At 58.3% G+C, this 25,935-nt stretch overlaps 1 protein-coding gene across 5 annotated transcripts in view; it reads left to right on the forward strand.

Annotated features, from left to right (window-relative positions):
- ARHGAP23 (Rho GTPase activating protein 23) overlaps positions 1–25,935 on the forward strand; it is a 75,764-nt gene that overhangs the window by 12,933 nt on the left and 36,896 nt on the right. For 4 of the 5 annotated variants that reach the window (XM_056126790.1, XM_056126789.1, XM_056126793.1 and 1 more), the window contains exon 2: positions 22,260–22,421. In XM_056126790.1, the coding sequence (XP_055982765.1) occupies positions 22,260–22,421 (162 nt within the window). Of the gene's footprint in view, positions 1–18,770; positions 19,220–22,259; positions 22,422–25,935 lie in introns of those variants that run through there. The other variant, XM_056126791.1, reaches the window with a different exon arrangement.

Genomic DNA, 25,935 nt, shown 5'->3' on the forward strand with positions numbered 1-25,935 from the left:
ACTTGGAAAGCATTCCTATCCCCATTTTCCAGTGGGGAACACTGAGGCACAGAGAGCTAAGAGCTCGAGCAGAGTCACAGTGAGAACAGGTGGTGAAACTGGTGTCAGAATCTGGCTGTATGGCTGCTGGCACCAACACTCGCCCTGGCTCCCGCCTCCCACGGCCACCCTGAGTCGGTCCATTCTGGACACAGCCATGGCCAAGGTCAAACTCGGGCCATTGGAACCTCACCTGCCCACCCACGGTGCCTATGGAGGTGGCATCAACTCACTGCCACTGCCTCCTGCCACCCCCTCCCAGGCCAGCCCCCAGAATGCAAAACAGTGGCCCGGTTCTTTGGGGTTCCCCTCCCAAACGGACAGCAGCCTGGCTCTGCAAGGCTTCCTGGGGGGGTCCGGAGGTCGGGGATTTGGACAAAGCCAGGTTTGAATTCGCCTGCTCACTCTGACCCCCTCCCCAGAGGACTGTGAATGGTGCCTGGGGGTGCCGGCCCTGCCTCTCCCCAGCACCCCGCCCCCTTCAAACAACCCGCCTGTAGATCCAGGCCCCCCTGTTGCATGTGAGATTGTGCCAGCTCATCAGCAGGGCAGTGTCAGGCAGTACCAGCCAGGCACCTCCTCCTGCCCGCTGCCTCAGTGGAACAGTAGGTCAGTGCGGCCATGGGGCTGGACTTTGGGATGGTGAGCCTGGAAGCACCTTCAGCATCCGTCCGAGGGCTTTAGGGCCAGAGAGCTTGTCTTGCCAGGTTCCCTTCTGTGACAGCAGGGAAAATGAGTCCAGAGTGCCAAGGTGTGAAGGCCACGAAGACCCCCGGGTTCTGCCTTCCCTCACTTGGCCCCGGCCCTTAGTGGCTGGTCCCGGGGACCGAGAGGGGCAGGACGAGGCATGGACAATGTGTCCCGTTCATCTGTGTCCCCGGCGGCAGCACAGTGCCTGGCACAGAGCAACTCTCCGTAAATGTTTGTGAAGAGCAGGCCAGGGAGCAGCCCCCACCCCCTCCAGGCCTGCCAGGGTGCCCGGGGCCAGCTCCAGCCCTGGCCTGCTGACAGGCAGTGTCTCGCGACTGGAGTTATCTGAGAGCAAAAAAAAAAAAAATAATAGCAGCCGCGCCTCTGGAATGTTCATGAGAGGTGGGCACGGGGCCGACACCCTGTCCGAGCCAGGAGGGCGCAGGCAGATACCATGGCTGCTGGAGGCCACAGCTAGGCTGGAAAGGCCCACTTGGGACTGGAGCCTGCACAGAACCTTGCACCACACGGCTCCAAAGGCTTGTCTCGGAATCCCCAGGCCCAGCTCCGGCCCGTAGGCAGAGTGTCTTGGTTGACTGATTCTGGACATTCAAGGCCCAGGCCGACATCTGGAAAGCCATGCCCTGGATCTCTCCTTGGCCAGCCTCCGGGTCAGGAGAGACAAGAGGAGCCATGGGTCGTCTGCCCCCAGAGTGCCCGCATCAAGCCTCGGACGGGCCAGCTCACTCACCTCTGTCTCGATGCCATGGCAGGCAGGCTGGGGGTGCCAAGGGCCCCGGGCTCTGGCTTCTTCCTTGCTCCGCTCTCCTTCTGCCCCTGTGTGCAGGGGTTCTGAGCACAGGCCCCAGGGCTGCATCTTGCAGTGGTCGGTGCAGGCTGTGTGGGACTGTGGCGGGAGCTTCTGTCCCCCTGGAGTTGGACAGCGGATATGGCGTCTGGCAGCTCTCAGCTCCCCATCTCCTGGGATGGGGGGATTCCCAGCCTCCTCGGGTGCTGTGCGGGGTCCTCCAGTCTCCTCAGGACCCTGGGACAGGTGACCCTCCCGAAGCACCGGCTGAATGGGCCGCATCAAACACTGTCTCACCACTGACTTCATCTCCCACGGAAGCTTCTGGGGTTCCCCCCCACCCCACTGTGACTCCGCAGGGGTCAGACCCTGAGTCCCATCCCCTGCAGAAGAACCAAAATAACTAAACTGAAGCAAAAAGCAACACAAACTAGGGGGGCTCCAGCTGGGATAAAAAGAGGTGCTCTTCCTTCTAAAATAGAGAGGCAGCCCCTGAGGGCCCGGAGGCTGGGGCCTGGGGCCCCCTCCATGCTTTTGGAGGCTGGGTGGGGGAGAGGGGGAGGGATCCCACTTTGCTTCCAGTTCATCTTTGTCCCTTATTCTCTGTGTGAACTTGCACAAAGTTCATTGTTTTTCAGCCTCCGTCTTCTGATCCCTAAACTAATCCCTCAAATGTGTTGAGCGGATCCAGTGAGGTAACACAGGTATAATGGCTGTCATTTGGCAGTGACCACTACTAGCACCACGATTGCTAAGCAAATGATAACCTCGGGATGGAAGTGAGAAAACTCTTTGTCTCTGTCTCTCTGTCTCTGTCTCTTTCTCTCTCTTTCTCTTTCTGGGCCACTCCCAGTCATGCTGAGGGTTCAGAGATCACTCCTGATGTGACTTTGGGACCATATGGGATGCCAGGGATCAAGCCCAGTTTGGTCACATGTAGGGCAAGTGCCCTTTGTGCTGTACTATTTCTCCAGCCCAAATTCTCTCTCTCTCTTCTCTCTCTCTCTCTCTCTCTCTCTCTCAGATTTTTGGGCCACATGTGGTTTGCAAGGGACTCCTGGCTTAGCGCTTGGGGTGCTTAGGAGACAAGAAGGGGACAAACCCAAGGTTTCTGCGAGCAAAGCATGTGCTCATCTCCCTGGTCCCAAGTACAACACAGAAAACTCAAGAAAGAAAGAAAACCCTTTGTCACCAGAGTTCTCTGCAAGCCAGAGCTGCCCTGGAGGCAATGAGACCCCCTCCCCGGGGGCAAGACAGCATGGCTGGGATGTAGAGAGTGCCAGCCTGAGGGAGGATGGAAGGCCCTGCACTGGGACAGCACTGGCTGGTAGAGAATGAAAGGAGCCGGTGACCCTGGGTTCCTGTGGGCACATATCTGCTGGGCATACGAGCGACTAGCTCCTGAGGTTCAGGCTGTGGTTTCCAGGGAGGCTGCCTGGAGGAAGTCTGACAGAATGAGGCTGGTTTGAACAGGTGGGAGAGGCAGGAGGTCTCAGAGAGCCTGTGCAGGCCTTGGTGACTGAGGGAGGGGCAGTGAGGCACTTGGACACAGGTCCTGAAGTTGGCCCCAAGACTCCCCTCCATCCTGCCTTCCCAGGGGAGTTGGGTGTATGCTACGTAGTTGTGGTGGTGGAGCTGTAGTGTCCCCTGTCCCTCACTTCTCAGCCTCACCCCCTGGAGAAGAGTCCGGGCCTAGGAGGAGCGGAACTGGGGAAGAAAGGCTTCTTATGTCCAGTGCATTTGGGGGCGTCTGAGGGTCGGCGGAACAGTGGGGCCTTTGTCCCCAGCCACCAGGAATCTGGCCCAGGAGCCGGCCCTGGGTCTGGCTGGGCCTCGGCAGGCCAGTGCTCTTTGAAGTGACCCTTTCAGAGCTCGCCTGAGTCCTCCAAGGAGCGCCCGGGGCGGGGCACCGGGATGACAGGCCTAGAACCGGGATGGAAATGCACAATCCCAGTGGCCCAGCCGGCTGGCGGGAGGTGCGTGGGCTGAGGAATGCGGTCAGGCTGCGGGGGCATGTGGGAGCCGCGTGGGAGGACACCCCTCTAGGGGTCTTGACACCCAAGTGGGCTCGGTGGAGGGAAGGGCAGAGTTCATTTTGGCCCCCTGCCTGGTTTCGACCAGCGCCCGGCTCCACTGTGGCCTGGCTTGGCACTCCTGAGCACTTATTAAGGACCTCAGAGGAACTCTTTGGGGACAGATGCAGACTAAGGCTCTTGGTTGGAGAGAGGGTGGTGTCTGGGCTGGTGGGCTGTCCTGCTCCTGCGATCCCCTTACGGCCCCCCGGAAGCCAGGAACCCGAGGACAGTCCCACCAGCCCTTCCCCTCATCCTCAGTGTGAGGGAACTCAGGACTGATCCCCAGAGAGAAGGCCCTGAGGAGAGAAGCAGCCTGAGAAGCAGCCTTGATGGAGGGTTATGGGGGCCCCTGCCCCTCCCCACCTCCCCATTTGGCTCAAGGGAAAACTGAAACCTGAAGAAAGCCCAGGGTCAGGGCGATGCCCAGAGGGGCTGGAGCACTTGCTCTGCGGATGGGAGCTGGGGCGCAATCCCTACCACCCCCTCTCCCCCCACCCCCGTCAAGGCCAGCCAGGTAGAGGCAGAGGGGGGAGGACAAGCCTTGGGTAAGAGGAGGGAGAGAATGCGCAGTGAGCACGGAATTCCATCTGAGGGTAGGGGATTGGGTTCTCTCCCGCACCCCCCACCAGGCTCCCTGGTGGAGGGTGAGCAAATTGGAGGGGTGTCTGTGGGTGGTTTGGGACAAAGCATTGGGCAGCACCAGTGTGGTCCTTAGCCCCCACCCCTCCGCCATGGTGTTCTCTAGTTCATGCCCCCCTCCCCCCCCCCACTTTCGCTAGGCATCCTGGCACTCTGCTTGGGAAGAGTCTCCTGCTCCCTTTCCTTCCCTGAGGGTGTGGCGCCGGGGCCACCGACCCAGGGACGGGGCTGCGGGCAGTCTGGTTCTCTCCTCTCTCTGCAGTGGCGTCTGCTGAGCTGAGCCCTCATTAGCTCTAATGACGACTGGCACGGTGCCTCCCTCCTCCCTCCGCTCCCTAATGGGGGTGAGGGGCAGCTGGGGCTAGGCCTGGGCACAGGTCAGGGGTGGCATGTCTGCAGGACGGGGGTGGGTGGGAATGGGGCCACCGGGCAAGGCAGGTGGGACAGAGAAACTGCCCCCCGGGTCTCCCCAGTCCCTCTTTCTCCCACAAGTCCCCCACGCTCGCTCGGTCCCCATGCTGCCAGAGAAAGTGTTATCTGAGAGACGGGTGTGGTTCAGGCCACTGAGGACATTCCCAGGCCTGGCTGGCAGAGACCGCCTCTCCTGCCCTGCTTCCTAATTTCAGCCCAGGGGGCAGGAGAAGGCCCTGTTCCAGAAACCAGAGGCTCCTCGGTGCTTGGGAAAGTGTGAGGGTAACAGAGCTTAGTGCCATCAGGCTGCGGGTGATGGGTGACATTCCCCCTGCACCCTCGTAGATCCTGGCTTCCAGGCTCTCTCCGAGATATGGGGACCTGGGGGATAAGATCTAGGCCTGCCCTTAAAGCGTTCCTCATCTGTTTCCTCCAGCCCCCAAATTCCCATTGAGGTTCTGAGATGTGCCTGTGCTATCTGCCTGTCTAGGATGAACCTCGCCATTTCCCCACCAATCCTAGCTCCACACTGCGGAGACAGGCCCATGGAGGCCAGAGCCAGTGTCTTGTCTTTACTGTGACATTTGAGTGTGATCACGGTCACAAAGGCGGTACCAAGGGTTTAGAGAGGGAAACGGGCTGGAGAGATATTCCAGTGGGTAGGGCACTTGCCTTGCACGCAGCCAATGGGGCTTCAATCCCTGGCACCACATACAGTCCCCCGAGAATTCCCAGGGGTGATTGCTGAGCTTAGAGTGAGGAGGAAACTCTGAGCACCTCCAGGGGTGGCCCCCCAAACCAAAATAAATCAGAGGATAACAGTGTCGACTGGGTAGACTTGCCATAAGGAACCAGTAAAAATCACAGGGTTCACCGGGTCCATCTCCCTTATCGCATATCTGGCTTCCAAGCTGAGAATTCTTTTCATTTTTGGTTCTTGCACCATACAGGCGAATGCTCGGGGGCTAATCCCAGAGATGCTCCAGAGATGTGTTGGGGGTCGAACCCTGGGCTCCCCCATACAAAGTATGTGTTCCCACCCTTTGAGCCATCTCTCCAGCCCCAGTTGAGACCCGGAACCCAAGTTGGGGTGGATGGCTTGGAGAAGTGGGGGGCTGGTGCTTCAGGGTTACTTAGAAAGCACGATTGGGTTCTGCTTCTGGATTTGCTTTTGTGGTTGGGGGCAGCCCAGGACTCCTTTGATAAATTAAGTCCAACTTTGGCTTCCTTTAAAGGTGTTCCTCTTAAACCTAATAAGGGTGGGGACTTCGTGGGTTTTTTTTTTTTTAATTTTGGTTTTGAGGCTACAACTGATGGTGCTCAGGGTTTACTCGTGGCTTTGCACTCAGGGATCTTGCTTGGGCCATATGGGCTGCATGGGATCAAACGCAGATCCCCCCATGCAAGGCAGATTCCCTACCCACTGCAATCTATCTCGAACTCCTAGGAACTTCTTTTTTCTTTCTTTTCTTTTTTTTTTTAATTTTCAATAAAATTAATATTCAGTAATCACCGTGAAATACTTACAAACCTTCATGTTTGGGTTACAGTCACACAATGATCAAACACCCATCCCTCCACCGGTGCACATTCCCCACCACCAATATCCCCGGTATACGCCCCCTCCCACCCCCCCTGCCTCCAGGAACTTTTTCTTGTTTACTGTGTGTGCTCAGTTTCTAGATCACCTTCTGTTGATTGAATATTATTGACTGATAGACTGAATATTCCCAAGGTTGGAAAGATAGCTAAGAGGGTTGGAGTGTAAAGACTGGAGTGTATACATTGTATCTGGTGACCTAGCTTTGACACAGTACCACATGTCCCCTGAATGGAGTAGCCCACAAACACTATCAGATGTGGCCCCCAAATTTAAAAAAATTATCTTAAATGAACTGAACAGGGGCCGGAGTGATAGTACAGTGGATAGGGCATTTGCTTGGCACATGGCCAATCCAGGTTTGATCCCCAGCATCCCGTACAGTCCCCTGAGCACCGCCAGGAGCAATTCCTGAGTGCAGAGCCAGGAGTAACTCCTGAGCATTGCCAGGTGTGACCCCCTAAAACTTACTAATTAATTAATTAATTAATTAACTGAACAGACCCATAGGACTAGGCACTGCAAGAGCCATAGGAATACTGATTGCAGTCAACACTTATTGGTCACTTCAGTGCCACTTTACACATACTATACTATCTCTTTATCCATACAACACCATGAGGAAAAATTCCAGATTGAACCTAGAACCTTCTGCATGTCACACCTGTGGTCTGTGCCTGAGCTGCATCCCTGGCCCCAGACCATCTCTACTTTATAAATGCAGAAGCAGGGATTTGGTGAGGCTAGGAATGAGCCCAAAGACAAAGGGCTCATTTGTGACCCAGCAGGGACCCAAAAGCAGGGCTCTCTGAATCCTGTGCCAGAACTTTTAAGTACTTCCCTGCTCCTGGGGCTGGAGCAATAGCACAGCAGGCAGGGCGTTTGCCTTGCACGTGGCTGACCTGGGTTCTATTCCCAGCATTCAATATGGTCCCCTGAGCACCCCAGGAGTAATTCCTGAGTGCATGAGCCAGGAGTAACCCCTGTGCATCGCCAGGAGTGACCCAAAAAGAAATTAAAATAAATTTTAAAAATAAATAAATACTTTGCTGCTCCTTTTTTTCCCCCTGATCCTTCTTTACTTGCTGCATATCTGCCTCTAAAAAAGTAGGGACTATTTTATTTTAACTTATTTTGGGGTGGGGGATTTTGGGTCACATCCAGAAGTGTTCAGGGGTCACTCTTGGCTCTGTGCTCTGGAGTCACTCCTGGAAGTGTTGGGGGGACCCATGTACGGTATTGAGATCAAATGGGTTAGCCATATTCAAAGCAAGTGCATTAACACCTGTGCTATCTCTCCAGCACCCTGTTCTAGTAATTTTTTTTTCTGTTCTAGTAATTTAAAAAACTCTTTTGGACCTGGGGCTATGGCTCCGTGATATACTATTTGCCTGCACGTGTGAGGCCCTGGATTTGATCCCACTACCACTGCTGGGAGGGACCCTTGAGCACTGAATCATGAGTAATCCCCAAGGCCTGTTGGGTGTGGCCTCATAACTAACCAAGCAAATAAATTATTTTCAGACAGCTGAGCTAGGTTTCACTGAGCACCTGCTATGACTCCGGCACAACCCTCTCCAGGACCCTGTGACTCCTCTTTCCTTCAGTGTTGTCAATCACAGACTAGTGACTCACCCTTATGACACCCACTCAACAGACCCCCTCAAAAAAATATATATATATATAAAGAACCTGAACTCTGAAGTTGAGGGTCCTTCTGATCAATTGTCAAGGGCCAACCATGCAATGCTGAGACCTGAGAGGGCAAGAAGTTCTCCCGGGCACAGGGTTGGGTGGAGGGCCTAGTCACCAGCTCCTAGCCCAGCGTGCTTCCCCTCAGAGATGAGAAAGGAGCTTGAGGTGGCAGAGCTGTTGCGATTTCTTGGAACGGGGGAGTTCCGAGGAGACTAAATGGATCTGACGCTTGGAGTGATCAGGGACAGTGTCCGACCGGCTGCATAGCTTCGACAGCAAAAAAAATAAATAAATAAATAAAGAGAGAGGCCTTGAGAGATGCACAGTATCAGTGGCATTTCAGCTGGCACTGGGCAGAACCCAGGACCACCAGACTTGGAAACTTCCCTGATGAAGGCGTGGTGGGAAGGCCCCGCCCACAGTCTCAGACCCACCAATCAGATAGCTCCACTTCATTTGCATGACCACGCCCCTGGCCGCGCCCCTCCCCCCTCCCCACCCTTTCGTGCCTGCCTGACCTCTGCGGGGTTGAGGGAGGGGGTACCCTGTGCTGCGCTAGGACTGTGCCGGGGGGCGCCTTAGGGGGCGACGCCGAGGGCCAGCCGAACCCGGCCGCACTATTCATAGCTCATGGACCAGCGTGGTTCGCATACTTGGCGTTTCTCACGTCTGGCTGGCGCGAGGCAGCCACCCCTCCCGGCTCCTCTCCCACCAAGTCCTTGCAACCGGTTTCTCTGCACCTTGAAGAGGGCCAAGCCCGCGGGAGGAAACTGAGGCCGAGAGCGGAGGCGTGCCCTCCGCGAGGCTGGAAGGGAAGAACTGGTAGTGATGAGGCGTGCAAGGCGGTGGCCAGGAGCCAGGCCGACTGGGCGACCTGGCTCGCCTGGGACCTGGAGGCTGACTTCTGTTTAGGGGCAAACGGTGGAGGGGGCCAGACTCATGCTCGATTCCAGGGAAAGGGAACTTTGGGTGTGGTGGGTTAGCACAGCTCGGGGGAGGAGACTAGGGACCTCTTAGGGAACTGAAACCCCCAACTCCTTTCTTATTTTTCCAGCATCCCCACTTTCTGGATTTGAGAAACAGGTAGGGGTGTAAAACAGTGGGCAAATCGAGAGGGCTGAGAGGCGGGCATTTTGGAAAAAAAAAAAAAGTGGACAAATTACTGAGAGATCCCCTGATCCAGGTGTGTCCCTCCTGGGTACCCCGGCCGGTCCTGGGTCGGGAAGGAGAGGCTTATTCATCCCTAGCCCTGGAGACTGCCGAGTCCCACCCCCAGCTGCCTGGCCTGGAGCTGGGATTTGATGCCCAGGGAGGCTTGGCTCCACTTTTCCAGCATTGCAGGGCTAGCGGGGAGATGGTCACATTAGAAACACAGACATGAACTCGGCAGTGCTGTGAACTGGCACTCAGGGCCTCCACCAGGGCTGGAGGTCAGAGCAGGCTTCTCCAAGGGAAGTGAGTTTTATGCTGAGAAGTGAGGGTTTTTTTTTGTGAGTTTTTTGCTGAGAACTACTGAACAGGTAGGAGTTGCTGGAGTGTGAGTCATGAAGCAGGGAAGGACTGGAGAAAGAGAGAACAGCGATTTAGAAACAGCTTGTGCAAAGGCCCTGTGGCTAGATGGAGACCAGAGAAAGGAGGGTGAGATCTAGAGGCACAGCCCCAGAGTCTGGTACTCAGGAGACTGGAACATGGAGTCTGAGCTAGATAAAGGAAGGCGTAGGGTAGCAAATGGGGACAAGAGGGTGAGCTCAGGAGACATTGGGGGACAAAGCATGTGGAGCATACCCAGCACCTCAGAAGCATTCACCAAATACTAATTACTGCTGGATCTGTTACCTTGTCCCCAGATATGGGGACAAGCAAACTAATGAGGGGCAGAATCTGGAAATGAAGGTGATGCTCTCTGCCTTGGTTTGACCACAGAGCTCACCCCAGAAGCAATGTCAGCTCCCTCATCGACAGCAGGGATGTCATTTGTTCCAGCACAGTCACTGTCCCCTCCACCTTTCCTCCCAGTCCCCCACCCCCACCCTTGGGGCTGGATTAGGGAGAGGTGGAATTTATAGGCCAGGCCAAGGGGAAGGGGAAAGTAGGGGTGACCTGGGATGGTTGTGCAGAACCTGGGATGAGGGGGAGGGTGGTTTCAGGGGTGGAGCAGAGTCTATCTGTACAAAGGTGCCCTGGGGGAGACTCCGACCTGCTGAGACCTGCCCAGCGAGGGGATATGGTCTCCGAGCTTCCGCCTCCCTCCCAAGGAAGCCAGGGAGTTACCCCAGATGGTGAGAGGGCAGAAAGAACTTCCATAGAGAGTGGGGCACAGGCTGTAGGGAAAGCCACAGTTTAACAGCCCCCCCCCCCCCCCAGGTGAGGTGCGTGGTGCAGGGGGGAGGAGGAGGAGGAGGAAGAGGATGGATGGATGGATGGATGGATGGATGGATGGATGGATGGATGGATGGATGGAGGAGAGTCCTTGAAGCCGTTCTCCGGCTTCCCTACCAGAGTCCGTAGGTGGCTCTGATCTCGCTCTCATGGTACCCGCTGGCCAAAAGGCAGCCCCTCCTTGAGGTCCTAGTACTCCGATTTTCTGTAGGAGCCTTGGAGGGGTGGTCCTGAGGCGTGGTCCCGCGGTGGAAGGGTCTGGAGAATGCAATCAAGGGAGTGGGGGAAGGCATCACGGTGGAATGAGGGCCAGCTGCGGCGCCCCCTCCAATGAGGTAAATGTAACGATGCCCCGGCAGGGGGCGCTATTGCGCGCGGGTCCTGCCGCCTGTCCCTGAGGATGCGCGCCCTGTCGGGTCTGGGCATGTCTTCCCGGGAGGGTGCCAGCACTGATCTGCTTCGGGTGCACCCCCTGGCGTGCGCGTGCCGGCAGTTGGGGGCTTGGAACAGATGCGTATGTGTGAGTGGGCACAGGCCAAAGGGACATTTTGAAGGACCTGCTATGGAGAGCATTCCAGGGCAGCCAGCCTGGGGGGCAAAGGAAGGGGGCTCTAGGTCAGTGCACAGGCCCTGCGTGTGACAAGCTCCCACTCCCGGCACCCCAGGGCTGGGACCTCCAGAGTCTTTAGCTGAGCATGCCTCGCAGCTCTGGACAACTTCTGTGGTGAGCTGCTTCTGGGTGTCAGTGAAAGACCCATTCCTTACCTTGTTCAACATATTTTGCGGAGGGTGGAGGGTGGGGAGGTGTCACATCCTATCATGCTCAGGGCCACTCCTGCTGTGTTCAGGGAAGCACCAATGCCTGGGATCAAACCTGGTGCTCCCCTAAGCAAAGCATGTGCTCCAGTTTTTTGAGCCAGCATGCCCCACCTCCCTGCACCCCTAACCCCCCCCCCCCGCATCCCTACAAACTTTTTAAAAATTCTGATTTGGGGGCTGGAGCGATAGCAGAGCGGGTAGGGCATTTGCCTTGCACGTGACTGACCCAAGTTTGATTCCCAGCATCCCATATGGTCCCCCAAGCACCGCCAGGGGTGATTCCTGAGTGTAGAGCCAGGAGTAACCCCTGTGCATCGCCGGGTGTGACCCAAAAAGGAAAAATATAAATAAATAAATTTAAAAAATAAAAAGGGGCTGGAGTGATAGCGCAGCAGATAGGACGTTTGCCTTGCACGCGGTCAACCCGGGTTCGATTCCCAGCATCCCATATGGTCCCCTGAGCACCACCAGGAGTAATTCCTGAGTGCAAAACCAGGAGTAACCCCTGAGCATCGCCGGGTGTGACCCAAAAAGCAAAAAAAAAAAATTCTGATTTTGCCATTTTGAGGGGTAGAATTATGATATAATTTTTGTGTGTAAAAGATAGATGATATAAAAATGTTGCCATTACTCTTGAAGGGGCTTCCCCAGCAGTGCTCAGGGGAGGGCCCGTCAAACGTGGACCTTCAACGCGATTCTGGAGTCAGAGGCAGCCCTCACTCATGCCCCCTCCCATGACCTCCTCTGGCCTTAAATGTTCCCATTTTCACTGTCCCACTCAGTGATGGGGAGGACATTCAGGCTGTCCCCTGGACTGGGCCGGGCTCAGTGGTCCCACACTTGCCTTCCTGAGTGAGGGGATGGGATTCACTCCTAGTACCACATATCATCTGTCTCCAGAACTTTGTACCTTCCCAAGTGAAACTGTCCCTGACACCGAACTAAGCAATAAGGCCCTTTAAATTTATTTTTATTGGAAGGGTCACACACACAGCAGTTCTGGGTGGGTCACTGCTGTCTTGACATTAGGGGTGGCACCCAATGGTGCTTGGCGGAGGGCGGACCGTGTAATGCCAAAGACTGAACCTGAGCCCCCTCATGCAAAGCACAATCCAGTCCCTTTGAGCCATCTTTCCCCCCCAACACACTCCCCCCTATTCCCAGCACACACACTGGCCAGAATCTCTTTTTTTGGTAGGAGGTTTGGGTCATACCCAGCGATTCTCAGGGTTTACTCCTGGCTCTACACTCGGGAATTACTCCTGGTGGTGCTCGGGGGACCGTATAGGATGCCAGGGATTGAACCCAGGTTGGCTGCATACAAGGCAAATACCCTACCTGCTGTACTATTGCTCTGGTCCCTAGAATTATTATTATTATTATTATTATTTTGGTGGAAGGAGCCAACCAAGTGGTGCTCAGGAAGTCCAGGGGTCTTGCCGGCAGTTCTTGGCCAATCAGGTCATAGGCTTTATTTAAGGGCCCAAGGATATGGTGCTGGCCAGCCCGGTGGTATTGGGCGGGGGGCGGCTCTAGGACCACAACTGGAGGTGCTTAGAGTCCTCCAGGACCACACCCAGTGATGCTCAGGGGACAAGCTGGTGGCAAGAATCCAATGCAGGTTACATGCTAAGTGTGTGTACTAACCACTGTACTCTCTCCTGGCCTCTAGTCTGGCTGCCTTATCTATAGTGGACTCCAACAATATCTGTTCCTTTGTGTCTGGCTTATTTTACTCACATAATATCTTCAAGGTTGGTCGGGGGTAGCCTGTGTGGGAATTTCCTCCCTTTTAAGAGGTGGAATAAAATTCCATTGTGTGAATCTACCACCTTTTGTCCGTCTGTTCACCCACTGGTGGACGTCTGGCTTGTTTGCTCCTCTGGTTCTCATGAATAGCGCTGCTCTGAACACGGGCCCTCAGATGTCTGTGAGATTCCCCGCCTTCAGTTCTTTGGAAAACAGCCCCAGAAGTGGCAATTCTGTCTGCCCTTTGGAGGGTCCACCCAGCCGCTGGGCCTCGCTGCGCATGCTCAGCCAGCATATCTGCGGTGGCCGCAGGCTCCGTTTCTCCATGTCCTGGCCACTGACAACCTATGTTTGAGAACCTGAATATTCCCAGACTCTCAGGCAGCGTGCCTTCTTTTTTTGAAAATCCCGTGGCGGTTATTTTGTTTTTGTTTTCATTATTTTTGGGCCACACCCAGAAGTGTTCTGGGCTTACTCCTGGCTCTGTGCCCAAGAATCACTCTGGCAGGCTCATTGGACCATATGGGATGCCGGGGATGGAGCCCGGGTCAGTCACCCACGAGGCAAGCGCCCGACCCGCTGTACTACCTTTCTGGACCAGTCCTGTAGCGGAATTTAGGACTCTAAGGCCCTTACTCTCAGGGAGCTACTAGTCTGATGGAGGCGGCCTCACTTCTTCTTTCTGTGGAGCCTCCCCCAGGCTCAGAGTCAGAAAGCGCAGAGCAGAAGGGAGTGGGGCGGGCAGGCTCAGGGGCCCTGGCTGCCTGGGCAGTGGCCTGGGTGTTTACTTTGTGGCCAGCGCTACACTCGCCGTTTTCTGCAAGTGCTCATTTCCCCCTGGGAGGAGAGAGCTGCTCCTTACTCTTCCCTCCCTCTGATGTCTCTGCTGTGGGCACCGGCTCTTCTGGGTGGATTCTCTGCCAGCCTGGCATCCTAGTCGTCTGGGTGCAGACCCTCCTGGGCGTTTCAGCTGCCAGCCTTACCCCGCAAAGGGCCTCCAGCATGAGGCTCTGGGTTGCCGGAGAGGAACCAGGGCCTGCAGGGGCAGTGCTGATACCCAGGAGAAGGGGTTCCCTGGGGCTGCGGAGACCCCAGAGTGATTCGCTGAGTCTTTGTGGTACCTGTAGCTGGGGGTTCTGCATGACCGAGTGTGAGCGTGTGCCAGGGATTCGAAGATCATCCACGCAGCTGCACCGGGCACCCCTCCTCAGTGTTGGGGACTGAGTCTTGTTGGGTTTTGGTTTTGGTTCTGAGCCTCACTCAGCAGTGCCCAGGGCTTACTCCTGGCCTTGCCTTCAGGGATCACTCCTGGCAATGCTCAAGGGACCCAGTGGGGTGCTGGGGATTGAACCTGAGTTAGTTGCGGGAATGCAAGTGCCTTAACCTGCTGTGCTCCCTCTCTGTGCCCTCCTCCTTCCCCAAGGCTGTCTTGAAAGCATTTCACACTCCCACAACCTTCAAGGGGAGGAGTGTCCTGTTTCTCCTTTCACTTGGCTCCTTTGGGTGCTGGCACTCGCCCCAGCTCTCAGCAGAAGGTGGGGACCCAGACCCAGAAGTCCTGGTCTCCAAGGACTTGGGTCTGTGTTAAGCTGGGGTGGGGTGAGGGTGGGGGGGGGGATCAGAAGATTGGAGACCTGCTCACAATTAGCTCCTCCCTGCAGCGGGAGGATGGGCTGGCAGGAATTCTGCCTCCCTCCCCGCCCTAGCCTGCTTTGGCTGGTGTCCAGTTTGAGGGTGGGAGAGGAGGGTCCCAACACTCAGAGCCCCGATGGGCCCAGGGACAGCAAGGTCTGGGTGCCAGAAAGGCCCTTTGAACCCATGCCCACTTCCCACCCGCCTTCACTCACTGGCCAGGCCGAGTGTAGGGTCCCCGGGCTCTTGGGTGCAGCCTGCCCGGCCGAGCTGGCTTCTCTGCACGGCCCGGGTTTGGAGGCACAGGCTGGCCGGGCCGGCTCATCAGCTTTGCCTGTCAGGGCATGTCGGCATGGCCCGCAGGGCGCTGGGAACCAGGTTGTGCCTGTGCGTGGGGCACTGGGTGGAGGAGCACTGAGGGGGTGGCCGGCCTTGCCGGGGTGGACTGGGCCAGGGGTCAGAGGCCCAGGCTGGGCAGGGTGGCCATGCCCGGGTGTCACATTGCCCATATGCCTGGGATGGATGGGTCTGGCACGGGGATGGGCTCCAATGGTGGTGGCTGAGGTTGGAGGGTGACTGGGGGTCTGAGTCTGGGGGTGTGTGATGGGGCACGGAACCAGTGGGAGCCTGGGGCCAGGCCAGAGGAGTCCCCAGGGGCAGGCATTGTTTGTCACTTCTGGTTTGAAGCTTAGGCTCTGACAGGAGGTGTGAAGTTGGGCAGAGGAAGGAAACGAAGCCCAGCTGACCCAGCTGACCCCGTCCCTCTTGGGCACTTCCTGGACCTCACACCCTGCTGCCTTATCGGTTTCCCTCCTTCTCACACCCCTGACCCCGGGCCCCAGGATGCTTCTCCTCCTCTTCCTCCGTTCCTGCTGGTCAGCCTGGCCCCCATCGCCTTCCGCCTTGCCAGACCACATCACCCCGCTTTTCCAAGGGTCCCTTGAACAGGGGAGACCCTCGACCCCCCCCCTCAGATTCAGCTTCTTGAGAAAAGGGGTGCAGAGTCCCTGACTAGGTGATCCTGGAGCAGGGAAGGCCCTCCCTATTAGGGAGGGCGAAGGCTTGGCCAGAGTCTTGGACTTAGGACCCCCTAACAGTTTTAGGAGTTGGGGACTCTACTAGAACTCTAAGTGCCCCCTCCCCAGGGGTAACACCTGCTCTTGTTCTGTTCTCCCAGCAGAGAAGGGCTTGCCAATGGGAACAGTGAGAGGTTTGCGCAAAGAGATTGGATCTCGGGGTGTCAGCCGGTGGGCTAAGCCCTGAGACCACCGCGGCCCCTCTTTGAACCTCCACTTCTTCCACCTCTGACATATGGTCATGGGACAGTCTCTGAAGGGGCCAGAGAGACAGCGCAGCCAGTAGGGTACTTTCTTGAACCCAGGTTCGATCCCCAGCCCTCCATAGGGCCCCCCAAACCCCACCAGGAACACCAGGAATAGGCCCCAAGCGCTTAGGCAGTGTGGCCCCAAAACAAAACAAAAAGCCAGTTCCTGGAGATTCAGTTTCGTGTGGTAAGGGTTAAACGAGGTCAAGTGAAAGTGTCTTCCAAAGGAAAGGATGTGGCGCTCCTCCGGGGGAAGACCCTCCTGGGGGTGGAGGGGTGGGGGGGTGCGCAGTGCAGGCCCCCAGCCCTGTGCCATGGACCTACCCAGGCAAGATCAGGCTGAATGGATTTTGCAAGCTGGTCAAACAGAGGATGGGAGGGCCTGCTCAGCGGGGTAATTCCTGATTTGGGGGGAGGAAGCGGGAGGGTGCAGGGAGGCTCGCTGGGCAGGAAGGCCTGGAATAGAATCTCAGCTACGCCTGGTATTTCCCAGCTCTTGCCCCCTCCCCCACTGCCCAGGGGCCCACCCCACATTCCTTTCCCAGAGGAAATGGGGGGGGGGGGGAGGCTCCCCAGGCTTGGAAGATCCCGGTCGCTCAGACCGTGACAGCCCTGAGTGCATACTGTGCATGAACGGGAGCTGGTATGGACCCAGGTGGGGAGCTCCGGGCCTACCCTGCCACTTTGAGGCCAAAAGGACAGCCCATGTGACCCGGGACCCAGGAACACCCCCACGCAGCACCTCCCACCCATAGCCCCAGAACCCTGAGCAGAGCCAAGTGGAGCTCATGACCAGGGTAGACAGCAGTGCGCTGGACAGGGAGGAGGAGAGCGGGTCACTCCATTTCCCCGGAACAGGGAAAATGGACAGCGAGCGGGTCAGACTAAACGGCCAGGCGGCTACTGGGAGATGGGGAGCTGCTGGACTGAGCCGGGCTCTCCTCCTCTCCTCCTCCGGCAGGCATTGACATGCCTCTGGGCATCCTGGTAGCACTTCCGGCCTGGCTGTTGGGGAGGGTGAGGGGGGACACAGGGCAGATATGGCTGGAGGGGTCTGGAGGGGTCGGGGCGCCAGGATCCCGTGCGGGTGGGTGCTGATGGAGTTACCGCGCTTCCTGCCCCACTGAGGTTCTTTCCCTTGCTCTGCCCGACCTCCTGACTCAGCGCTGGCGGCTGCCTAGCTCTTCCCGTCCGACTTCCGCCGGGGTGGGGGCCCGGGCAGGGTGGGGGTCCAGCTCCTGCTCAGGGGGCCTGGTTCAGCGGCAAACAGGAAACTGGAGAACAAAAACCACTCCCTGCCCAACTCCCCTCACCCCCCCTCCCTTCCTTCTCCCTCCCTCGCTCCTGCTCAGCCCCTCAGTTCTTGAGTTTTGCTGGGGTGGGGTGCATCCACTCCCTCCCCATCTCTAGCTTGACACCCGTGCTGAGGACAGGAAGGGGCTCTTCTGCCCCCTTTGTCCTTCTATATTGCTCCACAGGGACATCTAGATATGGGTGCAGGGCAGGGCGGGCTGTTCCCCACCACCCCAGCCGCCCTCCCTCCCCATGTCTGGCTGGGACATAAGATAGAAGTCAGGGGCCGGGCGGAGAGATAACTCAACAGGCTGAAGCACGGGCTTCACCTTCTGGAGCCTGGGTTTGATCCCTGACACTGAATGGTCCCTGTGAGCACTGAGGCGGAAGTAGCACCTGAGCACCAGGGGATACCCAGGGCCAGAGAGATGGCATGAAGGCTGGCACTTGCCTTGCATGAAGCGGACCTGGGTTTGATCTTCAGCATCCCATGTCGTCCTCCAGCATCGCCAGAAGCGATTTCTGAGTGTAGTCAAGAGGAAGCCTTGAGCACCACCCAAGCTCCCCTTCCCCTAGAAGTCAGCAAGCAAAGGCAAAACCCCAAAGTTGGAGTCAGGACTAGGGGGCCTCAATTTCCTTCTCTGAAAATTGGGCCAGCACAGTGGCCCCTGCTCCACACTGAGTGGCACTCCCCCAACCCCCCACCCCCATGTGAGTGAGCAGTCAGAAGGCAGGAAGGAGGAGGACATCTCACACCAGACCTCTCCTGGCCCCACCCGGGAAGGGGCTCCGGACAGAGTAAGCCAGGAAGGGGAGGAGGCCAGGAGCTGCCATCAACACAGGCTTCCGGTCCCACTGACTCCCGCCTGCGGAGCCCGTGGTCTGCCTGTGCTGGCAAGCCTGGGCGGTGTTCCTGGGCCCAGTGTGGGTTCCTGGGTTCTGTGTGGTAAGGGTTGGGTGGGGGTCCTGGGGAAGAGGGTAGTACTGGGGAATCCTGCAGCCCCAGGCAGGATCTAGTGTGACACTGGTGTGGAGTGGAAGGAGAGTGAGCGGAATGCAGGCGTGTGGATGCGAGCATGTGTGTGCACGCACATGCGGCTCTTGTGTGTGTGCACATGTGTGCAGTCTAAAGGATCCGGCAGGGAACATATCATGTACCCATCAGCTCTCTGCCTCCAGGGCTTGTGGGCAGCCTGGGGGAATGGGTGGGTAGTTGGGTGACTGGTGGGGGAGGGCTGCTGTACCGTTAGGGCACGCCTTTGCCTGCAGATGTGTCCGTAGGGAGAGACCCTGTATGCACGGGTGGGTGTCCCAAGTGTCTGGGCACAGGGGACTGGCGTCCCCACACGTGTGATGTGTGTGTGGTGCGTGGACAGAGGGGCGCGTGTGAGGGTCCCTCGGGAAAGGGGTGCGTTAGGTGTGTGCAGGGATTAGCGAGCTGCCTTGAAGGAGCATCTGGGACCAGGGCACTGGGGCTGTTTGCTGGGGCGGGGAGGAGAGGTGCGCACGTGTGCCCTGCGCAGGATGTGCGGTGGGGCTGCGGGGGCGCTGTGTGGGTGTGTAGGACCGGCCCCGCAGAGGGGCCGCCCCGGAGGGGGAGGCGTCTGCCCGGCCCGGCTCTCCGGCTAGTCCCGGCTCGGGCGCCTTCAGCCGGGAGGCGCCCGCGGCGCGGAGCCCCACCAGCCGTCCTGCCGCCGTCCGCGCGGGCCAGCCGTCCCCTCGGGGCCTCTGGGCCCCCGGCCCGCGGCTCCGGGGGACGATCGGGGACCCCAGGGGCCCCGCCGTCTCAGGGGGCGTCCAGGACGCCGCCCGTCGGGCGCCGAGGAGTGGCCGCGGTGCCCCTCGCGGCGCGCCCCGCTCCGGAAGCGGAGCCCTGGGCACGCCTGGGCCGGGGCGGTGGCCGCGCCCGGGGACCCCCGGCGGCCGCGGGGCCCGAGGGCTGGCGCTGGGAGCGCGCCGTCGGCGTGGACTGCAGCGCCCCGGAGCCGCGCTGTCTCTGGCTGCCCTGCCGGAGCCACCTCGACCATCGCCGCGACCGACGCGCGCCGGGACCCCGCCGGGCCAGGGTGAGCGCGCGCGCTGCCGGGGTGCGGGGCCCGCCTGGCCTCAGGGTGGGGGCGCCGGGACCACCCGAGCGGTCCGCGGACGCGGTGCCCGCCGCACGGGCACTGTCGGGGTGCTGCTGGACACCGCCGTCTGGGCGCGGGCGCTCGGCGCGCTCTGGGAGCGACGAGGGGTTCGTGACGTTTGGAGGTGCCAGGGGCAGCATCTGGGCTGGAGCGGACCTGCTAAAGGAGGGGTAGGCACCCGCATGCCCCCCTCTCCCCCACCCCAGCGATGTCAGGAGAGCTCAGAGGGGGTGGGGACAGAAGCCCGATGTCCGGGATCGACCCGGCTGGCAGGGCGTGAGTCACAGTGGGCACCGTGCCCAGCCAGAACGTTGTGCTCCCCGCGGTGACCTTCTGCTGGGGGAGGGGGGCGTGGGGAAGCTGACTCCCGGGTTCCAGGATGGGCTTTGCCAACCCCCCATGTGTACGTCCACTTCTAATTCCTCCACGGTCCTCTGTTCCCCTCCCCTCTTCTCTCGTGCTCAGGTCAGGCTCTGTCTCTCCCCCACTGAGGGCGGGAGCTTGGGGAATGGGGGCATCTGTGGCCCCTGTCCCCGTGGAGGGCCAGAGCTGGGCCCCACTGCCCAGGCGCTCCTCCTCCTCCTCCTCCCCCTCCTCCTCCTTCTCCACCTTCCCTGGTCCTAGGTCAGAGAAGGAGAGGCAAAGCAGCACACGCAGGATTGGGTTTGAACCCAAGCAGGAACTTTGCACAGGGGAGACCCAGATCTGGCCCTAGGTGGGGTTGTATGTGTGTGTGTGGGGGGGGGTGGGGGTAGGGCCACCACAGCTGTGACAGGGGCATTCCACAGGGACACTCCCAAGAGCCTGGTGGAAGGGAAGGAAGGAGACAGGGAAGGAGGGAGAGCAGAGATAAGGGAGGGACAGTGGGGCCTCGCGGTGGGCTGGGCCTGAGGAGGCCTGCTGGTGCCTTGAATCACAGACAGCGTCCCCCCCCCACCCGGAGTAGCACCCCCCTCCAGGCAGCTGGCAGCTCCAGGCAGGATGTCTAAGGGGGGAGGGACGGGGGGCGTGCGGGGACCTGTCCCAGTCACTTCTCATCACTGGGGCAGCTGGTGGCTTAAACCTAATCCAGGACACCAGCAAACAATGGTGCCTCAGCTGGGAGCTTGTGGGGTGGGGGGTGGGGGAGGTAATGGAGGGCCTGGAGGGGGGGGACAGGGGGGTCCCTCTGGCCCTCTCTCTCCTCTCCCTGATCAGTTCCTCGCTGGGCCAGCAGTGAAAGGAAATCCAGGGGATTTTAGATCCCAGAATTTCCAGAGAACTTTCTCCTGGGGATATCTTGGAACCCCACCAGGCTGGAGCTCGGAGGGAAAGTCCAGGGCACAGCCCAGGGGGAAGGAGCCCAGGGCCATCACTGGACCTCCCAGACTGGGGGCCGCGCAGGTTTTGCTTGACCCCCTCTTTGGACAGAGAGCTCCCTGCTGCCTCCGGGTACTCTCCAGATGGTTGTGATTACAACAGCCTTCCTTATCTGCAGACTGCCTCAGTGTCCTGATGTCCCACCTGACAGTGTCCTCTGGGACCAGGGGGAGCAAGCCAGCCCACTGCCGCTGTTCCCTTTAAAACATTCTTCTGAGAGTCAGAGAAATAGTACAGCGGTTAAGGCACTTTGCAAGCTCCAGCTTCTGTGTGACGCCCCCCGGCACTGCATATGGTCCCCTGATATATGGTCCCCAGAGGCCTGCCAGTAGCTCCGGAGCACAGAGCCAGGAGAAATCCTGAGCACCCCTGGGTGTGGCTCAACACCCTCTCAAAACACTTCTGTGGCTTGAGTTGGAGGTGTGGCCCCCCACAAGGGGCTCGGCTAGTATGCGCTCTGTCCTGTCCTCCTGACCAGACCCCCTTCTTAGTAGCAGGAGAGGCACACGTGGACACGCTCCAGCGCGGAGCTGGGGAGAAAGAACTAAGTGTGATGTGGCATCACTCCCTCACCTCAGACCTGGCAGGGTTCCCCTGCTTCCTGCGGGCTGAGAAGGTCAGGATGGAGGTGCTTCTTGTCCCCGAATGGTTTGGACTGGGGGCACCAGAGAGGCCAGATGTGATGTTGGGGCTGGAAGGGGCCGCCTGATGACAGCCTGCCCCTGGCCCTCTGCCCAGCCTCCCTGCACGCACCTCTCTGGCCCCCCCGCCCGCCCACTTTCCTCCTCTGTAACTGAACAGGAACCCCCAAAGGAGCCCCTCTTGGGCACTGCCCATCCTCTTCTCTCCCCAGAAGCAGCTCTTTGTCACCTCCTGCCCGATCATCTCCGGGAATCTGGAATAGTCCAGAAGGCGGTGGAGTCCCTCACCCTGCCTGGCTTCCCTCGTCTTCCCGTGAACCAGCCCTCTGCCTCAGAGAGTCCCTTCAGTTGTCTGTTGGCCTGCATGCTCCCCCGTGGTCCTGGGTGGCCCGGCTGTGCCTGCGTGTCAGTCTGTCTGTCTGTGTGTGCTGTGCATACGACCCTGGGCAGGGACGGCAGCCCATGGGAGTGCCACCACCACCAAAAATAAATAAATAACAGGGGCTGGAGCGATAGCACAGCAGGTAGGGCGTTTGCCTTGCACGTGGCCAACCTGGGTTTGACTCCCGGCATCCCATTTGGTCCCCCGAGCACCGCCAGGAATAATTTCTGAGTACAGAGCCAGGAGTAACCCCTGTGCAATGCTGGGTGTGACCCAAAAATAAAAAGAAATTACAATTTAAAAAAAATAACAAAAAAGAGACTGATGCTGGGCAATCCATGGACTCATGCATGCGTGCTGGATGGAGTGTGGGCGGTCGGGCGGGCCGCGTGACCATGTCCGTGAGCCTGTGGCACCTGACAGAGTTGGTCCTGGCAAGCCTGCTGTGGCCCAGTGCCCGGCCCATAGTAGGGCCTGTGTGAACGTGGAGACGCTCCAGCGCCTTCCTTCCCTGCAGGTGAGGACAGTCGGGAAGCTGGCGGCTGCGTGGCCACTCACCCACCCCCACCCCGGCCCTCTGTGCTTTCTCCTGCAGCTGCCACTGGGCCCACGAGATGGGTGCTCCCCCGGGCGCTCCCTCCCGTGGCAGGGGCCACGGACGCTGCTGCTGCACAAGAGCCCCGAGGACGGCTTCGGCTTTACCCTGCGCCACTTCATCGTGTACCCACCCGAGTCGGCCGTGCACTGCCGCCTGAAGGTAGGGCAGCCCTGGCTGCAACCCCACTCTCCGGTCTTCCTCCTGGGACCTTGGACAAGGGGCCCAGCCCTCGAGGAACGTTTGCACTGTGGGGTGGTGGAGCAGCCCCGCCAGGTTCTCCAGGCTCCGTCTCCTCAGGAGAAGGCTCGGGCCGTTCCAAGGCAAGAGACCGAGAGTTAGGGGGCGGCCACCCCCACCCCCAGATTTGGCCTCGGGAAAGTGAGTGACGTATTTTTGGAGACAGGGTGCCTGGGACACCTTGCCCACGGGCTACCCCAAACTGGGTCTGTCGTCCCTTCAGTCAGTTTTTTTTTTCTTTTTGGGTTACACCTGGCGATGCTCAGGGATTACTCCTGGCTCTGCACTCAGGAATTACTCCTGGTGGTGCTCGGGGGACCAAATGGGATGCTGGAAATCGAACTCAGGTCGGCCGTGTGCAAGGCAAATGTTCTGCCCGCTGTGCTATTGCTCCAGCCCACAGCCAAAGTTCTTGAGAGTCTGTGCTGCCTTGCTCTGGGTGCCCTCTGGGGTGCCTGGGCCACGACAGTGCTCTGTGCTCTGGGAGTGGGGAGAGCCCCAGGCTGGGCTGCAGGGACCTGTGTTCTGGCCCTGATGCCACGCTGGGGCTGCAGTACTAGGGTTGGGTTCTCTGAGCCCAGGAACCAGGGTGTGGGCTGGGGGCACAGGGGCTCCCCAAAGAGAAACAGACATGCAGGGACACGCGTAGGGGTCTGAGCAGCTAACAGCTGTTCTTGCTCATGGGGCTGGTGTGGACCGGAGCAGCTGCCCAGGGGGCTCCTGGGAGAGTTGGAGCCTTCAGCTTCTCTGTCCCTCTCTGTGTTGGGCACGGAGAGGCTCAGGTCCCTGTGCCCGTGCCATAAGGCAGCTCGAGCACCCTCTGCATTCGGGCACCCGAAGAAGCTGCCCTTGTGGCTGCAGCTGTGTTTCCGGGCATGGTCCAGAGGGGGACGGGAGGCGCTGCCGGGGGCCAGGGGCATGGCCCCATCACTCACTGACCTCGGGTTCCCTTGACATCCCCCTTCCTGGCCTCTGCCATCTTCTCTCAGGGGCTGCTGTGGCGGGGCAGGAGCGTGGGTGGGAGAGTGACCCCCGCCCACCAGAACCGTGGTCGGTGATGGCCCCTGCCCCCATCCCAGAGCCCACTGGGTGCTCCTCCCTGCAGCAGCCACAAGGGCAGCCCGTTCTCTCTGCTGGGTCCTGCTCCTGGCCCTGGACAGGCCCCTCGCTTAGCTACCAAATGGTTGATCCAGAAAAAAGGGCAAGAGACTCCCAAGGGCCTGAGCTGGCCCACAGGGCGGGATGTTCCTGTCTCCTACCCTCTCCTGGCCCTCCTTCCCGGGTTGCCTGTGGCCACTGTCCTTCCTGCTGTGTTCCAGGGTGATCCTAGAGGCCTCCCAGGGCATCTCCAAGTTCAGTTTCTTTTTTCTTGTTTTTGTTTGGTGGCTGGAGTGATAGCACAGCGGTAGGGCGTTCGCCTTACAAGCGGCCAACATGGCCGACCCGAGTTCGATTCCTCCGCCCCTCTCGGAGAGCCCGGCAAGCTACCGAGAGTATCTCGCCCGCACAGCAGAGCCTGGCAAGCTACCCGTGATGTATTCGATATGCCAAACACAGTAACAACAAAGTCTCCAATGGAGACGTTACTGGGCCCGCTCGAGCAAATCGACGATCAATGGGAGGGCCTTTACCTTTTTTACCTTTGTTTTTGGGCCATACCTGGTGGTGCTCACGGATACTCCTGGCTCCATGCTCAGGGATCATTCCTGGTGGGGTTGGATCAAAGGACCCTGGGGTGATGCCACGGATGGACCCAGGGTCTCCTAACTGAAAGCCTGCACTCAGCCCTTAGATCTATGACCTGGCCAGGGATTCAGTTTCTTTTTTCTTTACCTTTTCTTTTTTTTTCAATAGAACCCAATTTTATTTATTTTTTTCTTTAGCTTTTTGGGTCACACCCAGCAATGCTCAGGTATTACTCCTGGATCTACACTCAGGAATTACTCCTGGTGGTGCTCGGGGGTCCATATGGAATGCTGGGGATCGAACCCAGTTGGCCGCATGCAAGGCAAACCCGTTGTACTATCGCCCCGTTGTACTTTCTCCCCGGTCCTAGGGAGGTTCAATTTCTTAGCCCTGCGCCTCGAAGCCGGAATCTTCTCTCCTGGCTCGGTTTGCACATTCCCTCTCACTCACGCACTGTCCCGGGCTCTGCTCTACCTGACCGCCCAGGCCTCCCCAGGACCGGCATCCCTGACGCTCCTGACTTCTACAGCTGAGCAGGATCACTCTTACTTTCCTTTTTGTTTCTGGACTATTGTAATGTTTGGCCACACCCAGCTATGCTCAGGACTGACTCCTGGCTCTGCGCTTAGGCATCACTTGCAGTTCTGCTGCAGGGACCATGTGGGGTCCCAGGGATCAAAACCAGGCTGACCAAGTGGAAGGCAAGCATCCTACTTGCTTCACTCTTATTCCAGTCACATTATTATTACTATTATTATTATTATTATGTAGATGCATTGATTAGGCTGATTGAATTGGGCATGAACTCCACCTTACTTTTTTTCTTTTTTATAAATTTATTTATTTATTTTTTATTTTTTAATTTGGGGGTCACACCCAGCAATGCTCAGGGGTTACTCCTGGCTTTGCACTCAGGAATTACTCCTGGCAGTGCTTGGAGGACCATATGGGATGCCGGGGATTGAGTCCAGGTTGGCCACGTCCAAGGCAAACGCCCTACCTGCTGTGCTATTGCTCCGGCCCCATCTTTTTTATAAATTTATTTATTGAATCACCGTGAGAACAGTTACAAAGCTTTTGGGTTTAAGTCTTGGTCATACAATGATGAAACACCCGCCCCTTCACCAGTGCAGTCCCATTCTTACTTTTTTTTTTTTTTTGCCTTTTTGGGACACTCCTGGCAATGCTCAGGGGTTACTCCTGGCTCTGCACTCAGGAGTTACTCCTGGCAGTGCTCAGGGAGCATATGGGATGCTGGGAATCGAACCCGGGTCGGCAGCGTGCAAGGCAAATGCCCTACCCGCTGTGCTATCTCTCCAGCCCTCCATTATTACTTTTTAAAGTTTTTTAATCACCATGAATTACAGTTACAAAGAGATTCATTTATTTAGTTTCAGGCATATCATGTTCCAATACCAGACCCTTCCCCACCCTGTTTCCGTCAATGTCCCCAGTTTCCCTCCAGCCTTCCAGACCCTCATTCTTACATCTTGCCCCTACTCCTGCCTCCAAGCCCCTGTGAACTCCATTTCCTCCCCATACTGCCTCCTCCCAGCCCCCCTCGACTTGCCCCTCCACCCTCCAGGGATGCTAATCAGGCCTCCCCTGCCCTTCTCCAGCCAGATAGCTCCTGTCTGTCTCTCTGCTGCTTATCTGCGTCCCCAGGCTCCAGGCCCCTGGGCCTCCCGGGCTGCTGGGGGCCTCCTCCCTCCCTCCAGTTGCCAGGGAAGGGGTCACGGGTTCCCCCCAG

This window comes from Sorex fumeus, unplaced genomic scaffold (assembly GCF_029834395.1).
Source record: "Sorex fumeus unplaced genomic scaffold, SorFum_2.1 ptg000063l, whole genome shotgun sequence".
Lineage (NCBI taxonomy): Eukaryota > Metazoa > Chordata > Mammalia > Eulipotyphla > Soricidae > Sorex > Sorex fumeus.